General features: G+C 46.1%; 1 protein-coding gene and 2 long non-coding RNA genes across 4 annotated transcripts in view; 1 reads left to right on the forward strand and 2 right to left on the reverse strand.

Moving 5' to 3' along the window:
• The window catches only part of LOC135378981 (zinc finger protein ZFP2-like), a 28,302-nt gene extending 17,816 nt beyond the window's left edge, over nt 1-10,486 (forward strand). For both annotated transcript variants that reach the window (XM_064612188.1, XM_064612189.1), the window contains one exon: nt 7,577-10,486. In XM_064612188.1, coding sequence (XP_064468258.1) covers nt 7,577-8,559 — 983 coding nt within the window. In that variant the 3' untranslated portion in view covers nt 8,560-10,486. The remainder of the gene's footprint in view (nt 1-7,576) is intronic.
• Nucleotides 15-13,061, reverse strand: LOC135378983 (uncharacterized). The gene is made up of 2 exons (XR_010418657.1): nt 12,763-13,061; nt 15-1,494 (listed from the first exon to the last, which is right to left on the reverse strand). It is a non-coding gene; the product is annotated as an uncharacterized LOC135378983 (long non-coding RNA).
• Nucleotides 13,062-14,798: 1,737 nt separating this feature from the next.
• Nucleotides 14,799-16,633, reverse strand: LOC135375573 (uncharacterized). Its single transcript, XR_010417283.1, has 4 exons — nt 16,596-16,633; nt 15,979-16,051; nt 15,205-15,252; nt 14,799-15,135 (listed from the first exon to the last, which is right to left on the reverse strand). It is a non-coding gene; the product is annotated as an uncharacterized LOC135375573 (long non-coding RNA).
• Nucleotides 16,634-17,255: the final 622 nt, after the last annotated feature.

The raw sequence follows: 17,255 nt of genomic DNA on the forward strand, positions 1-17,255 counted from the left end.
AAAACAAGAAAAAAGCACGCCCCCCCGGTCATGCCGGTTCCTTTTATTAAACACCCTCAACATCGGCGCCTACTACTAGCGGTTATAGTTTCTAACAAGATAACTAGTAGCGTCCTCTACATCTCTTCTCCCGAGATAACATAACCAAGTATCACGATAACAAAATTACATCGCATAAATGCTTGCCAAAGCTCAGTCTAAGCAAAACAGACTCCTTACAAGTTAAGGTGCTTCGGCACAACAATAAGTCTTCCATATCTCGTTCTCCGTCCTTCATTCGAAGGGGTTGTGGGCCGGTCAGCGGTTGCTTGCTGTCCGGCGTTCGTGCTCTCTTCTGGACTGTCACGGGCCATAGGTGATCGTTGCTGGTTCAGACGCGGATGGTTTTCGTTCACCACGATGTCTCCCCGATCGAATGGAACCAAATGCTTTTGGTTCCGTTCCAGCAACCCTGTAGCGGTCTCAACAACGTAGGAACGTGGTCGCCTGGCAGGGCTGAGGACTGTACCTGTACATTCCGCATCCTGTACCCAGACTCACTCACCAGGAGTTAGAGGACGAAGATGCACTACTCCATGTCGTCGATTGAAGTCGCTTGCCTGGCGCTGTTTGGCTCGTCTATCATTCTTGTCAAATTTTCTGTCGCGCCAGAGAGGCTTCAAAAGGTGTGGACTTCTTGGGAGAGTTGTCTGTAGCCGTCACTCCATCAGGAGCTGGGCCGGGCTCAATCCTGATACACCTGGGGTGTCCCGATACACTAATAAAGCAAGGTACGGGTCCCCTTCACCGTGCGTACTGTTCGTTTCACCTGGCCATTAGATTGCGCATACCTGGGGCTACTGGTCATGTGGTCGAATCCGTACACACAAGCCAATTGCTCGAATTCCCGTGCTACAGATTGCGAGCCGTTATCGCTCCGTACAGTCCTGGGTATGCCGTGACGTGCGAAAACGCTCTTCGTTGCGGTGATTACGTTAGAGGAAGTGGTTGATTTCAGCGACACCACCTCTGGGTATCGGGAACGGTAATCGACGATGAGCAGATAGTCCGTGCCGTTCAAACGGAAAATGTCGATTCCTACTTCCTCCCGGGGGATACTCGGTGTGCTCGAGCTTAGGAGCGGTTCGCTGCGTTGGATTCGACTCTGTGCACACAGATGGCACCTGCTGACCAGACTTGCAATGTGCTTCCCCAGAGAGGGCCACCAGACGCTTTCCCTTGCTCGTGCCTTGCATCGTTCAATGCCTTGATGCCCCTCATGCAGGACTTGGAGAATCTTTTGACGAAGTGATGTTGGGACTACGATGCAGTTACCTCGCATCAGCAAGTCATTACATACTGAAAGTTCTCCCTGGTACTTGCGGTACTCCTGTACCTGCGGTGGAAGTTTGTCTTGTCTTGGCCAACCTTGCTTACAATATCTTGACACCAGAACGCATTCACCGTCTAAAGCCTGGCATCATTTTAGTTCCGTTGTGCTCACGCACGTATCCTCTGGAACATAGATTGAGAAGTTACCCGTCAAAAAGAACTCGTTACAAGTTAAGTTACCGTGTGCAAAATGTAACTAAGTTAATAACGAAATTCTTCAGCCTGAAATGTAACTCACAGTTACTGAGTTACTTAAAAAAAAGAACGAGTTACTTCAAAGTTACTTTGGACACAAAATAGCATTACGCAGGTGCAGTGTGCGTGAGCAGTTGAGTTAGACCTTGAGTTGCCCGCGGAGGAGTGCAACATGCTTAGATTGTTTTCGTTTATGTCCAACAATATAGAACTCTCCCTGTTTGTAAACAAATGACATCATAGTGTTCGACAGCGCCAAAATTTGGTAGAATTGAACTATGCTCGAAGCTAGAGGTGAATAAGATCGCGCCCGAAAGCCACTCTCTTGAGGGGATTACGATATGGTCCCTTAAAGGGACACGACCCTCGGTCCTACTTTTCTTTCTATGCGTGGCAGCGACCAAGTGCCTGTTTGTGGAACCCAGCCCTCTCCCTCCGATTTGTTTCGGTTTCAGTCTGCCTACCAATGTCGTGATGATGTTTCTCTGGTAGAGGTCTATTCGAACGCTTTGCATCTTTACTCCCTGTGGGCGCACAATGATTCAGCTTCATTTCAATGGCAGTGGTTCTTACTTCCTGAATAAAATACTGTCATTGATTGAATATCACGTTTTATGGTAAAAAATGCCATGGAGGAACCGGCGAGAAAGCAAGAAAATATGTGGATGTGAGTGAAAAGCGAGATAAAACTAACTCGGAACTTAACTTAAGTTACTTTGGCAAAGTTACCTGAAAAAGGAACGAGTTCCTCTTAAAGTTACCACGGCGCAAAAGTACCGAGTTAAGTTACAAGTTACCAAAAAAAGGAACTTAGTTACAGTAACGAGTTACTTGTAACGAGTTACCTCGAGCTCTGCTCTGGAATGCTTTCCACGATGCCCGCCACATACAGTTCAACCCCATGTGCCTCACGATCATTCCTGGTTGTTCTTGGATCAGCTGCACGAGAAAGCGTGTCAGCCGTTGTGTAAGCAGGGTTGTATCTGGCCAGACATTGGTCAGACACCAGCATCTGTTTCAGCTTGTCAAAGGCCTGTTGCTGTTGAGCTCCCCAGACCCAGATGCTGTTTTTGTTCAATAATGCACGAATGGGTGCAGTCACCCGAGAGAGGTTCGGGTAGAAACCTTCCGATGTGATTCGCCATTCCAAGCAATCGTCTGCATTTAGCAGTGATGGCCACTAACTACTTCTACAGTAGTTTAACTATAACTACTAACTACTTTGTGATTGAGTAGTTTAACTAGTAGTTCAACTACATTCTGGGGAGTAGTTAAAACTACTTTAACTACTGCAATGTAGTTTAACTACATCTATAACTACTTAACGTTGTCCACAAACACCAACCCCTTGTATTGTTCTTGGACACCTAAATATGAATCACAAGCAATAATAAACTTTGGCTCAAGCCATTGCTACGATCGTCAAATACAAAGCTTGCGGCGGGATTCTTTCTGTGCCTACGCGATAAACTAAGTTGCAGAATTATTTGACAGCAAATCAAATGAGGCTTCACTAGACAAGCATTAAGAGTGAAGATTTAGTACACATGCACGACACAATTGCTCTGCACCTCCATTCTCATCAAACAAGTAGCTCAAGGTAAAAGTCTGAAGCACAATCGTGCCGTAAAGCTTGCGGTAAAATCGGAAGTAGTTCACATCTTCAGTAACCTAACTACTGTAGTTAACTACTTAAAATAGTAGTTTAACTAGTAGTTGCCACTACATTTCTGCAAATAGTTCTAACTACTTTTTAACTACAATCAGGTAGTTTAACTACATGTAGTTAACTACTGGCCATCACTGGCATTTAGTGCAGGTGGCCTCCGGATTCTGACTTCAGTCGCGTCGAGTACTAATCTTGTGTTGGGAATTCGTTTGTGTTTCCTGGACGGTTGGAAATGCTGTCATGTCTCGCAATTCTTCGTGTCTTTTCACAGCCCGAACCCACCGAACCCGTTTTTGAGGATATAACATATCGCACGGAAGCCTAAAAAACCTAAAAAAGAAACCTAAGAAAGAAAAACGTAACTTCTTGCCCTGCACGTAATAAATAATCCGTACAGCCATAAGAGACGCAATTCACAGGCATGGCTTGCAGCAACGGCGAAATGGCGTCTATTTTCCAGCCAGTTCGAAACCCGGCGGGAAGCACGAGGGAGAGGGCGATGTGCGCATGTGCAGTGTTTTTTTCGCGGGTGGCGGATGGTCAGGTGTAGCCTTTAGTCATGACAGCTCGTTCCACCAAATATTGGCCTGAGCATGTGGTTGACTTTTCATTAGATATAATCAAAGAGCGGATGGGACAGCAAAGCACGCATGCTTTTGTTTTGCTTAATTCGTTTTGTTGTAACGCTGTATCTTGAGTGTCCTCAGGGATGACTCTTCAGTTGCATAACTTGTTTTTCTTTTTTTTCTCGAATATTGTCAGCTCAAAATTATACGTTTACTCCGAATAAATTAAAACCCATTCAGTGGTATAGCCTCTGTTAGCAATGCACTCACAGTGTCAATGCGGGAAGCAGTCGACAGTGTACTGGAGGCAACCGTCATCCATTTCGTCATGATGTCTCATACTGTCTGCTACTTGATGGCTTCTATCTTTTTGTGTGACAGCATTATGTACATTCACTCAGATAATAGGACAAGAACGCAGTGCAGCGGGTGGGTGGATAAGTCAGGTGCACAAAGATACGAGAGACAGGATACGTTCATGCGCCAGGACGGCGCATGAACGAGTTGATGGCGCGCTGCAGGTAGCAGTCATCCATTTCGTCCAACGTCTTAGCCATAAAAAGCCTCGAAGGTGTCTGCAGTCAGGAGTAGCACATGCCTTTGCTTATTGTACACTCATATCTTCTTCCGGAGTTGATATCCAGGAAGGGCATTGTCCGGACTACATTACCGGGCCAAAGGGTGCTGCCATTACATTTTGTCTCTGTTATCTGGAGTTTGTTACCGGTATCCAGGCAGTAAGTACGAGGACCAATCTTCCAGGACCTAAGCCATTCTGATTCGCTTTTCTGGAAAAGTGTTAACGTCCCGTATCTCTTGCACATGCTCTGTTCGCATTATTATTCGCATTCAGTTATTCCTCAAAAGGGTCATATCCATCTGGGGCATTCTGTATTGTCTGACTCCCCTTTCTTCAGAGGTCACTCTCTTTGTTACGTGTGCGTACATGGTAGCGAAGGAACACGATAAGTCGAAGAGGTGCCCTGTGTCGACCGGACACAAAAAATCCAGACGTGAACGTCGATGTCCAGGCTGTCAGAAAGCATTGCCCGTCTTTTGGTGTATGCCAAAGACATTTGCAAAAAGGAACAAAAGAAGGATGTGCGCTGGACCAACTACCTGGGACAGTACCTCTCTTGTTCAAAGCAGGGTGACGCAGCGGGAGTCATGGCTGTCACCAACATTATGCCACAAGTATCGGTAATTTTGAGCAGCTCACTTTTCTTTTCTTTCTGCTTTTCTTTTTCTGGAGCTATGCAGAGGTCTCCCAAGTTTCTTGGCTTTCGCCAAGAGGTTTGTTTGGTTCCCAGGCAGAAACTTGAGTTGGAACAAGTGGATCCTCTTGAAAAACAAAATGGTTCCCCTTGTTTTTCAAGGGGATCCGCTTGGGATTCCAGCTCAGATTTTTTCCTGAGTTTGGCTATCCGGAAATTCTTTATCCGGACGGAAACGGACAACTCCCGACATGCCCTAATGACCGAGGTGTGGCTGCACTTCCCTGTATAAGGACGATACGGCGACCTCTGTATGGGGACCGTATGGGGACCACTCTTGTGTCGAGTATGAAGCCTCCCAGATTTCCCCTGCACCAGCTGTGCACCGTCATTGGTTTGTGAGCTAGTGCTGAGTCTTGTTGGAACACGTATGTTTTTTTACCGGAAATTGGAATTGATCCAAGGAACCGAATTCTTCTTTAAAGTGCCACTGGAAACTAAATCTTGTGTCTTCAGAATCCTACCAGAGTTATATGCTACTGAAATCTTGTCTCACATTACATTCCTGCAAAATATTTTGGCTCTACGTGACGCTAGAGAAAATTAATTTTTATTCTCGAGAACTGTGACGTCATGTTAGGCTCCAACAGGGTGCCCGCCTCTCATCTAGCAACGTGTGCTGGAGTGCTCTCTCCAGGACATGACACCATTGAAATTTGTGGGCTTATGATTACGTCATCCGCTCCTCGCGTAATCAAAACTTGGGTTATGAAGGACAGGTTATGAAGCAATGACTGCCATGAGCATCACCACTGAACATTCGAAGGAACACCTAAAATTGTTTTAGCGTGTCCTGCACGCTTTCCGCGACCTACTAGACCATAGCCATGCATAATCCGACCAAGAAGAAGTTACCTAAAAACATAGTTGGGTTACAGTTAAGGGCACACCTTTCAGTAAGAAGTTGGTTACAGTAATTAGGTACAAAATATATTTACTGAAATCAACTCAAGTACATTTTATGAGTTACTTTACAGTGGCGGTGGCGGCTCTCCTCCTGTATTCTACGATATCGCTCACGATTACCCGTGTTCGTACCGGAATGCTTCGTCAAATCAGTCGACGTCGTGGGCTCGTTTTACGAATAGAGGACAGTTCTTAACGACAGAACTTCACCCTAGAACGTGGTGAACTTGTGCTTGTTTTATAATCTTCGCACTTTCAATAAGAAGAAGGTGCTTTCAGTTCAGTTCCAAAATATAAAGACTGCCGTTTGATCAGAGCGGTTCTGTTGTCCTCAAATATCCAGAGGATTTTTCTTCCTATTTTTTTCGATGGCGCTGTGGAATCTTTGCAGTGCAACGGAAGAATGAGATCAGCATCTGTAATAGAATTTTTTTTTTCTCTCAGCAGCAATTGTCACAGTAGTTCGTGTGATAGATTGGAATGTTACTGTAAATCAGTCAATGCTGATGGCATCACTCATGGCTTGGTAGTGAAATATTGATGGTGCTTGTTCTGAAAAAATTCATACTATTTTGGGCATTTCGTAGTGCACCTAAACCACATATTCTTTCGTCATTTTGTTCATTGTGCATCTTCAGAGGAGACATGTCTTCCTTTCACCCCCAGTGTGAGAGTGTGAAGGAGCACATTATCGTCTCTTGCGTCTTGGGAAGATGAAGAGAAAAATCAACCCCAGATAAGGGCAGTTCTGACAACGTCACCTTTATCCAATTCATTTGATTGTTGTCTGGTTTCCGGAAGTTAAAGCTCGTCTCTTTGACACATGGGGCAGCACTGTGCTCTGACAAGATGGCACATATGCAGGCAAGCTGGTGGAAGAACTCAGGATTTTACATAATGGAGCACTGTGCTCCTTCACCCTCCCACGTGGGGGGACGACGCATCTCTGAATGTTCTCAGTGAACAAGGGAAAGAAAAAATTGTCCCTTTATGAAGTTTTTTTTTGTTTAAACTAGGTGGTTTTGTTCTGAAAACAGCAATAGCATCAGGGGACTCAATGGACCAGATGTCCTCATCGGGACAACCTCGTAGCTTCTATAATTCAAAAGTTAATAAGTTAATTGTTGAAAGTTAATGAAGACAACATAGAGTTTGCTGGTGCCTGCCTAAGGAGTGCCCTTCACTATAGGCTATATTGCTGATGATATCATCTCAGGAAAATTTATATATGTATTTTAAAAATTTGTTCCTAGTTAGCTGGGGCACACTGTATATCAACATATAAAACGAAAAACACTCATGAAGGAAGAGAAAACAAATTGAAGTCTGTGACTGTCCCAAGTTGAATTCTCATCCTTCCATCTCAAGGTCCAACGCTCCAATCTCGTCCAATCTCTCAAATAGAAACACCGGAGCGGGCGGGCACCTTAAACTTGCGACATCGATCCTACACAGTGTGGATTATTTGCAGAGTTGGACGCGAACAGCTTGACAAGGCACAGCGCATGTGGTGCGATGGAGCTTTTCAAAAATTGGGAATAAGAGATGTGTCTGGACTGGTACGTCCTCTTATTGTCTGATTTCTGAAATTTCAGGGACAAGACAAAGCACTGCCACGCTCTGTATTAAAGACCAGTCCATAGGAACTTGTGATAAAGCATCTTCAAGTTGCATCATTTTAAAGGCACAGCTCAATATCACCACAAGAACAGTTGAACCGCGATTCGACAACACTGAACTAGGCACTATGGACCTTGTTCACCTGCAGTTACCTGGGCACCTACAGTTGCACATGTGGAAACACACGGGAGAGAAGCCGTACAAGTGCGATGTCTGTCCTGCTGGGTTCAGCAGCAGCAGTCATCTACGAGTTCAGAAGACGACGCACACCGGTGAGAAGCCATACAAGTGTGATCTCTGTCCTGGACATTTCAGTCAGAAAACGGACCTGCAGCGTCACAAGAGGACACACACCGGCGAGAAACCATACAAGTGTGATGTCTGTCCTGCGGGGTTCAGCCACAGCAGTTATCTACGAGTTCACAAGAGGACGCATACCGGCGAGAAGCCATACAAGTGTGATGTCTGCCCTGCTGGGTTCAGTCAGAAAACGGACCTGCAGCGTCACAAGAGGACGCACACGGGCGAGAAACCATACAAGTGTGATCTCTGTCCTCGATATTTCAGTCAGAAAACGGACCTGCAGCGTCACAAGAGGACACACACCGGCGAGAAACCATACAAGTGCGATGTCTGCCCTGCTGGGTTCATCCACAGCAGTTATCTACGAGTTCACAAGAGGACGCACACCGGGGAGAAGCCATACGAATGTGACGTCTGCCCTGCGGCGTTCAATCAGAAAGCGGACCTGCAGCGTCACAAGAGGACGCACACCGGCGAGAAACCATACAAGTGCGATGTCTGCCCTGCTAGGTTCATCCACAGCAGTTATCTACGAGTTCACAAGAGGACACACACCGGCGAGAAGCCATACAAGTGTGATGTCTGCCCTGCGGCATTCAGTCAGAAAGCGGACCTGCAGCGTCACAAGAGGAAGCACACGGGCGAGAAGCCATAAAAGTGCGATGTCTGCCCTGCAGGGTTCAGCCACAGCAGTCATCTACGAGTTCAGAAGACGACGCACATCGGCGAGAAGCCATACAAGTGTTATGTCTGTCCTGCGGGGTTCAGCCACAGCAGTTATCTACGAGTTCACAAGAGGACGCGCACCGGCGAGAAGTCATACAAGTGTGATGTCTGCTCTGCGGCGTTCAGTCAGAAAACGGACCTGCAGCGTCACAAGAGGAAGCACACGGGCGAGAAACCATACAAATGTGGTCTCTGTCCTGCACATTTCAGTCAGAAAACGGAATTACAGCGTCACAAGAGGGCGCACACCGGCGAGAAGCCATAAAAGTGCGATGTCTGCCCTGCAGGGTTCAGCCACAGCAGTTATCTACGAGTGCACAAGAGGACGCACACCGGTGAGAAGCCATACAAGAGTAATGTCTGCCCTGCGGAGTTCTGCCGGAACGGGCATCAATGGGATCACAAGCAGACACATACGGGTGAGAAACCATACAAGTGTGATCTCTGTCCTGCAGAGTTCACTCGGAGCATGGTCCTCAAGCATCACAGGAAGACGCACACTGACGAGAAGCCATACAAGCGTGATCTCTGTCCTGCGGAGTTCAGCCGGAACCGTTATCTACAGGATCACAAGAGGACACGTGGGTGAGAAACTGTACAAGTGTGATGTCTGCCCTGCAGAGTTCATTCTGAAAATGCACCTGCAGCCCCACGAGGGGTAGTACACCGGCGAGGAGCCATGCAAGTGTGATATCTGCTCTGCGTAGTTCAGCCGAAACGGGTATCTACGGGATCGCAAGGGCACAGACACGAGTGAGATACCATACGAGTTTGATCTCTGTCCTGCAGAGTTTATTCACGGCATAGGCATGAAGCGTCACAAGAGGACGGACATCGATGAGAAGCTTTACAAGTGTGATGTCTGCCCTGTGGGGTTCAGCCCGAGCAACCCCCTACAGGATCACAAGTTGATGCACACCAGTGAGAAGCCATACAGGTGTGATGTCTGCCGTGCGAGCTTCAGCCGGAGCGGGCACCTACAGATGCACAAGTGACACATGGGAGAGAAGCCATACAAGTGCGATACCTACCCTGCGGCGTTCAGCCAGAGAGGGCATCTACGAGATCACAAGTGGACACACACACACAAGTGTGATGTCTGCCTTGCAGAATTCAGCTAGAGCAGGTCGCTACAGCATCACAAGCGGACACAGATGGGCAAGAAGCTATAAAAACACCACCTCTGCCCTGCAGAATTGAGCCACAGCATGGAGCAAAAAGCCACACTGGAGCTTTCTCTGTTGTGCAAAGTTGAGGCAGAGCACAAACCTGCAGATTTACAAGCACATGTTCATGGGTGTGAAGCCATACAAATCCAACCTCTATCCTGCAGAGTTCAACCACAGCACAAATGCACACACTAGCCAGAGAACAAGCTGCTAGCAGAGCATGAGCTAGTTTAGCCAGAGCAGGTACCTGCGGCTTCACAGCCACGAGGTACTTGGGGTAGAATGACGTTCAAGTGCAGAGGTCACGTACAAGTACTCAAGAAAGAGGCTGTCCATGGGTCAATTCGTTTGCCCTTTACCCGGATACCTGAAGAAGCATATGGTAATGGAATGCATGGAAAGGTGTACATCTGTATTCCACTGCACTTTATTTCTTTTGGATGTTTTAAAACTTGCACGCATGAACTGTCTGAGGTTCAAAAAGAGTTGGGTTGGAAGTGGATTGAGTAGTGATGAATGGTGAAATGTCAGGACACCCAGTGCCTGTGGAATGACACATATGGAGCGATCGCTGTGAGACAATCGTGTGTGGTACGAGATATTAAAAGTGTTTGCGATGTTCGTTACATCAGATAGCATTACCTTTATTAATGAATAAATGTTCACATGACCGGCACGTTTCAGGTATATTGGAGGGACGCTGATTACGTCGGTTAGAACTAGTCCCAGCTTCGGAGGAGGAGGGTTGCTTTTAGAAAGTGCGCTGGTGGTACAGCCGATGGGGCTGTCCGCCGTCCCTATTACTTGCTGTTAACTGGATTCTCCTCGAATCTCTGCAGTGATTGTCTTTGCGTGTGTCATGTGGTAAAGCTGTATCTGGGGTGTCCTCAATTATGACTCTTGTGTGGCTCAGTGGTTAGCGTGCCGTGGGTGCCAACTATCCAGAACATTTTTCTTCCTATTTTTCTCGCTGGCGCTGTGGAATCTTTGCAGTGCAACCGAAGAATGAGATCAGCATCTACTGTAGAAACATTGTTTTTCTCAGCAGCAATGAGTTATCATGTAATGCTGAAGGAGAGGACAACGCGCTGTGGTGTTCGATTTAAGAATAACTATTTTGGTGACACAATGCGTTTTTGGTCCCCCTCCTTCCCTGAAATCAGCAACTTTCTCAAGGGAGTGCACCGCTCGTACGGTGTATCTCCCTGGGCGCAGACAAAAGCTCACCGGACAAACGCTTACGCTCGTAACATTGAGGACGAACATAAGGTCACCGTTTTACTTGCTTCTTGTTTTCCAGCTGCCTTATTTATTGCATTGGCCACTAATAAAAATATTTAAGACAGTTCAGTCAAAGCCACCTACATATTTGACAGGTTGAGGAGTGGGTCAGTTCATGTAAAATATGCACCCCCCCCCAGATTGACCATGGTGAGGTCATGAGAGACTCTTACTACGGTCCATTGATACTCTCTCTGGTCACGAAACTCCGCCGGAGAACAATAGGTCAGGTTTGCCTAGGGAGAACCGCCGCCGCGCGGAGGCGCGCGCGTCGCTACTTTGGGAGAAAACGCCAGTTGGTACGTGTAAATGCCTCTCCTTTTGCCTGCGTTTTGACCAGTACCAGCTCCGGTGGCGCAGCGGTAACGCGTGCGCTTGGAGACTGGGAGGTCCGCGGTTCGAATCCGCGGGCCGGCTGTGCCGTCTGGGGTTTCTCCTGGGTTTCCCTCAGATGTGTAATAGGCGTATGCCGGCACAGTTCCCCTGAAGTCGGCCCATGGACGCAGCTATCCTCCCCGCGAGCGGATTCCGCTCGGTCTTCCACTTCACCCTTTCCTCTCCTCCTCTCCACCACCTTTCCCTTCCCGAGAAACATGCCGCCTAATCAGGCAGGCAGACCTCTCGGGTTCCTCCCAACGACACTCCTCCCCCCCTCCTCCTCGTTTTGACCAGTGTAGACGCTTCTTCCTGAAATCCACGTGCATCCTTAGACTGTGAATAGATTTCGGCTAATGTATGCATGCCGCAGACGTGTTGTATCCCAGCGTGTCGCTCGGGAATCGGATTATGATAATTCTGGTGAAAAGGTACTATTCATAGAAGCCCTTTGAAACTTGTCTGTTGTAACATATGACTGCAATGCAGCCAACAAGAGGCCATAATAACACGCATTCATTAATTTATATTTTCTAGCCTGCATTAAAACTTGCAACAATTCCTGTCGGACTGATTGACATGTCTGCATAAAAGCAGAACTTGACCGAATAAAGCGGAAGCTGTGGGACACACAATAGAAGCAGTACACCCTGCTTAGAAAGTTGGCACAGGTCCGTGCAACCTTCAAGGTGTCACATGTACCTCACATATATGTCATATGTCCGGGTCCTAGCGTTGGATGCGGTGCGCACTAAATCCAGAAAACAGCTGAAGAGCTTAATTTTTTTTAGATGTCGGCTGGCACTTCTTTTCCCGCAAAAAAAAAAAAAAAAAAGAAAGAAAGAAAAACAAGGAGCTTAACCTGGCTACACCCAGATCACGCCCTGCTGCAGGTGGCAGGAAAGATTCACCACTGTCGGTGAACAGTGCAAATAAGTCTGGCCATCCAAGGCCGTAACGCATTTGGTCATTTCATGAGTTGCCCTGGAACATTGTTTCTGCCGATAATCATAATTGATTATCTAAAGCCCAGTCACTCACGGCCATTGATGTTCTGTGATATAAAGTCCTCATTGTCACCACTGATTGTGATCACTGTTGTTTCGCGTATCATAAAATGTATAATACAATCATAAAATGTAGTTAATTAAAACCTCCATGGTGTGGGAAACACGTTGCAATAGCAGTATTGTAGAGTTTTGCTACCTAAAATAGTAAATCTTCAATAAATGATGATTGGGTTCATTGCTGTAGCGCTGGTGGAGAAGTTCATTTTTTCAGGCATCAAATGCGGTCGAAACACTTACAGTAAAGCGTGTCGATGAGATAACTGCCTAAACACAGCGTTTTTAAGTGACAAAGCGCCGCTGCAAATTTGCGATCAGTCCCATTTGGACGTCGGTGTGTGAAAGCCATTTCTCGCTGAAAGTTGTCCTCCGTCCGCAACCGATTATACTGCTCAGAGAGCTATATATCGCTGCACACCCGTGCACGTGTAAAATAAAACACAATTCAAATACGTTGAACAACATTATTTGGTTTGTTGCGCTCAAAACCACCCAAAACGGCCAGCTCAGCTCACGCGCGAACATACGGCTACGTTGCGCCAGACGCGACCGTCACCACCTGCTGCTTATGCGCGCGCCGCCGCGCGGCAGCTCCGGTCCCTAGGCTAACTTTCCGTCGGAGTTTCGTGACCAGAGAGAGTATCAAAGGACCGTGCTCTTACGTTATTTAGACGTGTGGTAATGGGTCAGTTCGTGTGGACTGTGTACCCGTGGAGAGTTACGAAGGTTTTCTCAGGAGAGCCTTTTATGTATTTCACACGTTGGGGATTGGGTGAGTTCACGCAGACCTAACCTTGGTCAGTCTAAAGGGGTGCATATTCTACATGAACCGGCCAACACACCCACTTGTGAAATAGATAAAAGACACTCCTTACATAACATTGTCATTCTCGACGGGTGCGCCGCGTCGCCAAGTGAGGACTGGCCCCTAGTACGCTCAGGATCACTGTTATTGAGAATATGATATTGTCCTCTTTCCAGTAGATTTGTTCTTTTTCGAGATTTGCGCACGCCTTTCCGTGACAATCTGGATGTATACGATAGGAAGCCTATCAGAAGGCCGAAAATCATGACGCCGAACTATAAGAAGGCCGAAAAATCATAAGGCCGAAAATCTCATGGTCGAAAATGAAACGGCCAAAGAGATAGAAGACCCTGAATGGGACTGTTCTTGTTATACGATTATAAAAAAGTTTCCTGGCTCTTGTATCAGAAATCGAATAATTGGAATGCGTAGCATTTGGTGCTCGGCTGGCTAGACTGGCTAGAAAAAAAAAAAAAAAAAAATCTACAACATGTTTATTACAAAAAGAAAGTGCTTCGCGGGTGAATACCAGTAAATGAGAACAAGCAACCGTCTGAATCACTTGATCTGCAGAATAAGCATAAACCCAGTAATGACCATTGTTAATTTACCCTTGCATAGGATCTCTATGACAAGGTCTGTAGGATTTTTTTCTGCACCCTTCTGTACCGTTCATTAGTTGTCCCAGGTCATTCACTCGGCTACTCACCCTACTTATCGAAAGGCCGAACAATTTGGTGCGGTTTTGAGCAGATGATAGGAAACTGGTTTTAGGAATGACCTAGGTTGAAGTTGTTGTTGAAAATGGGATGAGAATGGGAAATGTCATCGCATAGCTTGTAATTTTTCATTTTAACTTACTGACATTGTGTACAATAAATGCATACAATAACACAATGGCTACTTTTCCTTTTTGTTTTCCCGTTAGTGATCGAAAGTACGTTATTAACGCGAAGTTCGGTGAAATAATTTATGTGCTGTATTAATTCACAACCAGTTTATCCTACGTAATTTGTAGAGCTCATTTTTTATCGCCGTTGGAAGAACAGTTTTCGTATCTCGGGTTCCTTATTTTTCGGCCTTTCGATAATTCGGTTTTCTGACTTATCGGCCTTCTGATTGTTCGGTGTTTTGATTTTTCAGCATTCTGGTTTTCGGCCATATGATTGTTCGGTGTTTTGATTTTTCGGCCTTTTGATTTTCGGCCTTCTGATAATTCTGCCTTTTGAGTTTCGGCCTTTTGACTGCCACCCTATACGATAACTCCTAGAAAAAGACTCCACTGTTCTGTGAACCAATAAATGTATCGTTCGGCAAAATGGTTGATGGCCAGAGTGTTACGCAGTAAAGGTGGGTTTTCAGACTGCATGTGTTGTTATCGCTGCACGGCGTGCAGTTGTGCAGGCGTACGGGATCCGATGTAAATGCAGTCGTACAGAAAATCGAAAGAGAAATAAACGAACGCAATGTCTGCTGCTTAGTACAATTTATTGCCCTCAAAAGTTCCCGCCACCCATGAACATATTGGTAAAAGAGAATACCAAGGTCTCTTATTTCATATACGTGCAATTGATCATTTCGTAGTTGAGAGATGCCAGTCAGCCATGTTGTTTACTCAATGGTATGGGTGCATTTCGAACAGCCGCTTGCCGCTGTGCAACTCTTTCCAGGGCAGGTGCTACCCCCATAACAAAGGCATACCGAGAGATCGGCGCATTCCGTACACCCGCTCGCCAGTGTGCAACTTTTGGTAGGGCAATCGATAACACCCATAAGACAAGCGCAGTGCTCAACGACAACGTCACGACCTGCAAAGGGAAACGTCCTCACAATGATGGCTATACGGTAACATCGTTAATAATTGCAAAAGTCCTTACGTTCAAGCTCGTGTCCTTCAGGTGCAGCTTCACTAGCGACAAATCCACCTTAAAAAGAAAGGTAAATTTTGAAGTTCTCGCACTCTCAAGTTCCCCCCAAACTTGGATCGCACCAGATGAGCTGCGTCACGCGCTTCCGACAGCTTGTTACGCGCCCTGAGCACCTGTTCACGTGACTACCTCATCTCTCTAAACGTGTTACCGAAAGACGAGGAAAGCCTTCGTGTAGAAAACTTCCTGCTGCCTTAGGGCGAAGGACATGTTCAAGGAAAAGGAATGGATAGGGGGTGGGTATATCGGCGTTTTTCAGTCACTTCGCCATAAGTTCCAACCGAACTAAAGCTGAATTATCCTGGAGCGATCCCCTAGGGGTAAAAGACGGGGACAAAAACCGTAGTTCAGAACCCGCCAATGTTTCCAACACCGTGTGTTCTTTTCAGTGGTTTACCCAGAATTCCAAGCGTGGAGGGGTGTTGGAAAAAAAGGGTGGGGGTGCGTCACTATCATAGTTACGTTATCATAACATATCATCACTGACATGTATCTAACCCAGAAATCGTAAGGGCACACCCTGTAGAGGATACACTTGCGGGGGGGGGGGGGTAGTGGTGTGGAGGGTTTGGATAAATTACTGGGTCTTGTACTATCCTAGGACATCTCTTCTGGCTATAGCAGAATAATTGTGGGTTGGAAACTACCGCAGCTATCAAAATGGAGCTTTTGGTTTGATCAAACTTTCACAACATCCTATATTAGATCCTATATTAGTGTTACCAAAGAGGAGGACGAAGACAACAGCGAAACGTAGAGGCGTCATTGTGTCCACGAAGAGATCGTTGAAACTTTCCTGGAGAAAATTAATAAAAGAGCTTGTTTGTTTGAAGTCCTCAGAAATAGTTTTGGTAGAAACCTCACTTCATCCGATACAGCCATGTGTAGTTTGAAAGAAAGTGAAAAACGATGAAAGAAATAATGAACTCGTATGTGTTTGTCCTAGACATGTGTTCCAGCCTCAGACATAAATTGTCTCGTGTGAAAAATGAGTTGCGAGTTCCGCATTTAAGGTTAGGCTTCTAAAACGTTGACGTTGACGCTGAAAATACGCTTTTCGGCTCTTGTGCTTTTCTGGTGATAAATGGATGCTATTGCAGGAGTCTTTTTTTTTTCAACGCCGTCGTTTTTCAGTCGAGTGGGAGGAACAAACAGACGTCTTATCATATCACAAACGTAGTATGGCTAGAACTGTGCCAAAGCAGCCCTGGTTATGAAATGATTAGATGTACTCAGTTGCGTTACCCCACATAATAGCCAACGCAAAGCACTGCAAACAGACAACCATGCTAGTCAAATACAGGAAATGATCAAGAGCGGTTATCTCTCAAAGTGCTTACCTGTATAGGTAGGATATTTCAGATGTGTGTAGACTATAGGAACTGCCTGGCTTTTATAGGACACTCCGTTCAGGCGTACGTCATTCTTTTGTCCTTCATAAATCTCTATTTGTGAACCGTTCCAGTAGCTTCGACGAGAATTGACTTTCCAGTGAGTACCTTCTACATGGCATTTCCTTTGTAGCCACGCGTTCACAACCACATGTGCACGTGGAATATAAAAACTAAAACAAAATTCGATATCAACCGTAAACAAGATCACAAGGTTATGGCCATGAACGAGACAGGGATTCAGATTATACAGAGCGTGGAAACCTAAGCAGCACAATGTACTGAAAGTCGAGTGCAATAGGGGTGGACGGTATGTGTATTATCAATGTTCTTTAGTTTCAGGAGTCTGTTCAAGGCCTTCCGCCTACCCGTCCACCCCTATTGCGCTCGACTTTCGGTACATTTTGCTGCATGGGAACTGTTGTTGAAGCATGGATTCGCAGAATATGCAATGAACACGTGCACGGGGATGTATCTATTAGAAGAAAAAAAAAGGAAGGATGAAACACAGCCACGTGAACGCAGCATTTTACATTAGACAGAAAAAAAAAAAAAAGAAAGACGCGTGTTGCTTACTACGTATTCCAAGGAAAAGAAGAAGTAGAAAGA

The sequence above is a fragment of the Ornithodoros turicata genome, chromosome 1 (genome assembly GCF_037126465.1).
Source record: "Ornithodoros turicata isolate Travis chromosome 1, ASM3712646v1, whole genome shotgun sequence".
Classification (NCBI taxonomy): domain Eukaryota; kingdom Metazoa; phylum Arthropoda; class Arachnida; order Ixodida; family Argasidae; genus Ornithodoros; species Ornithodoros turicata.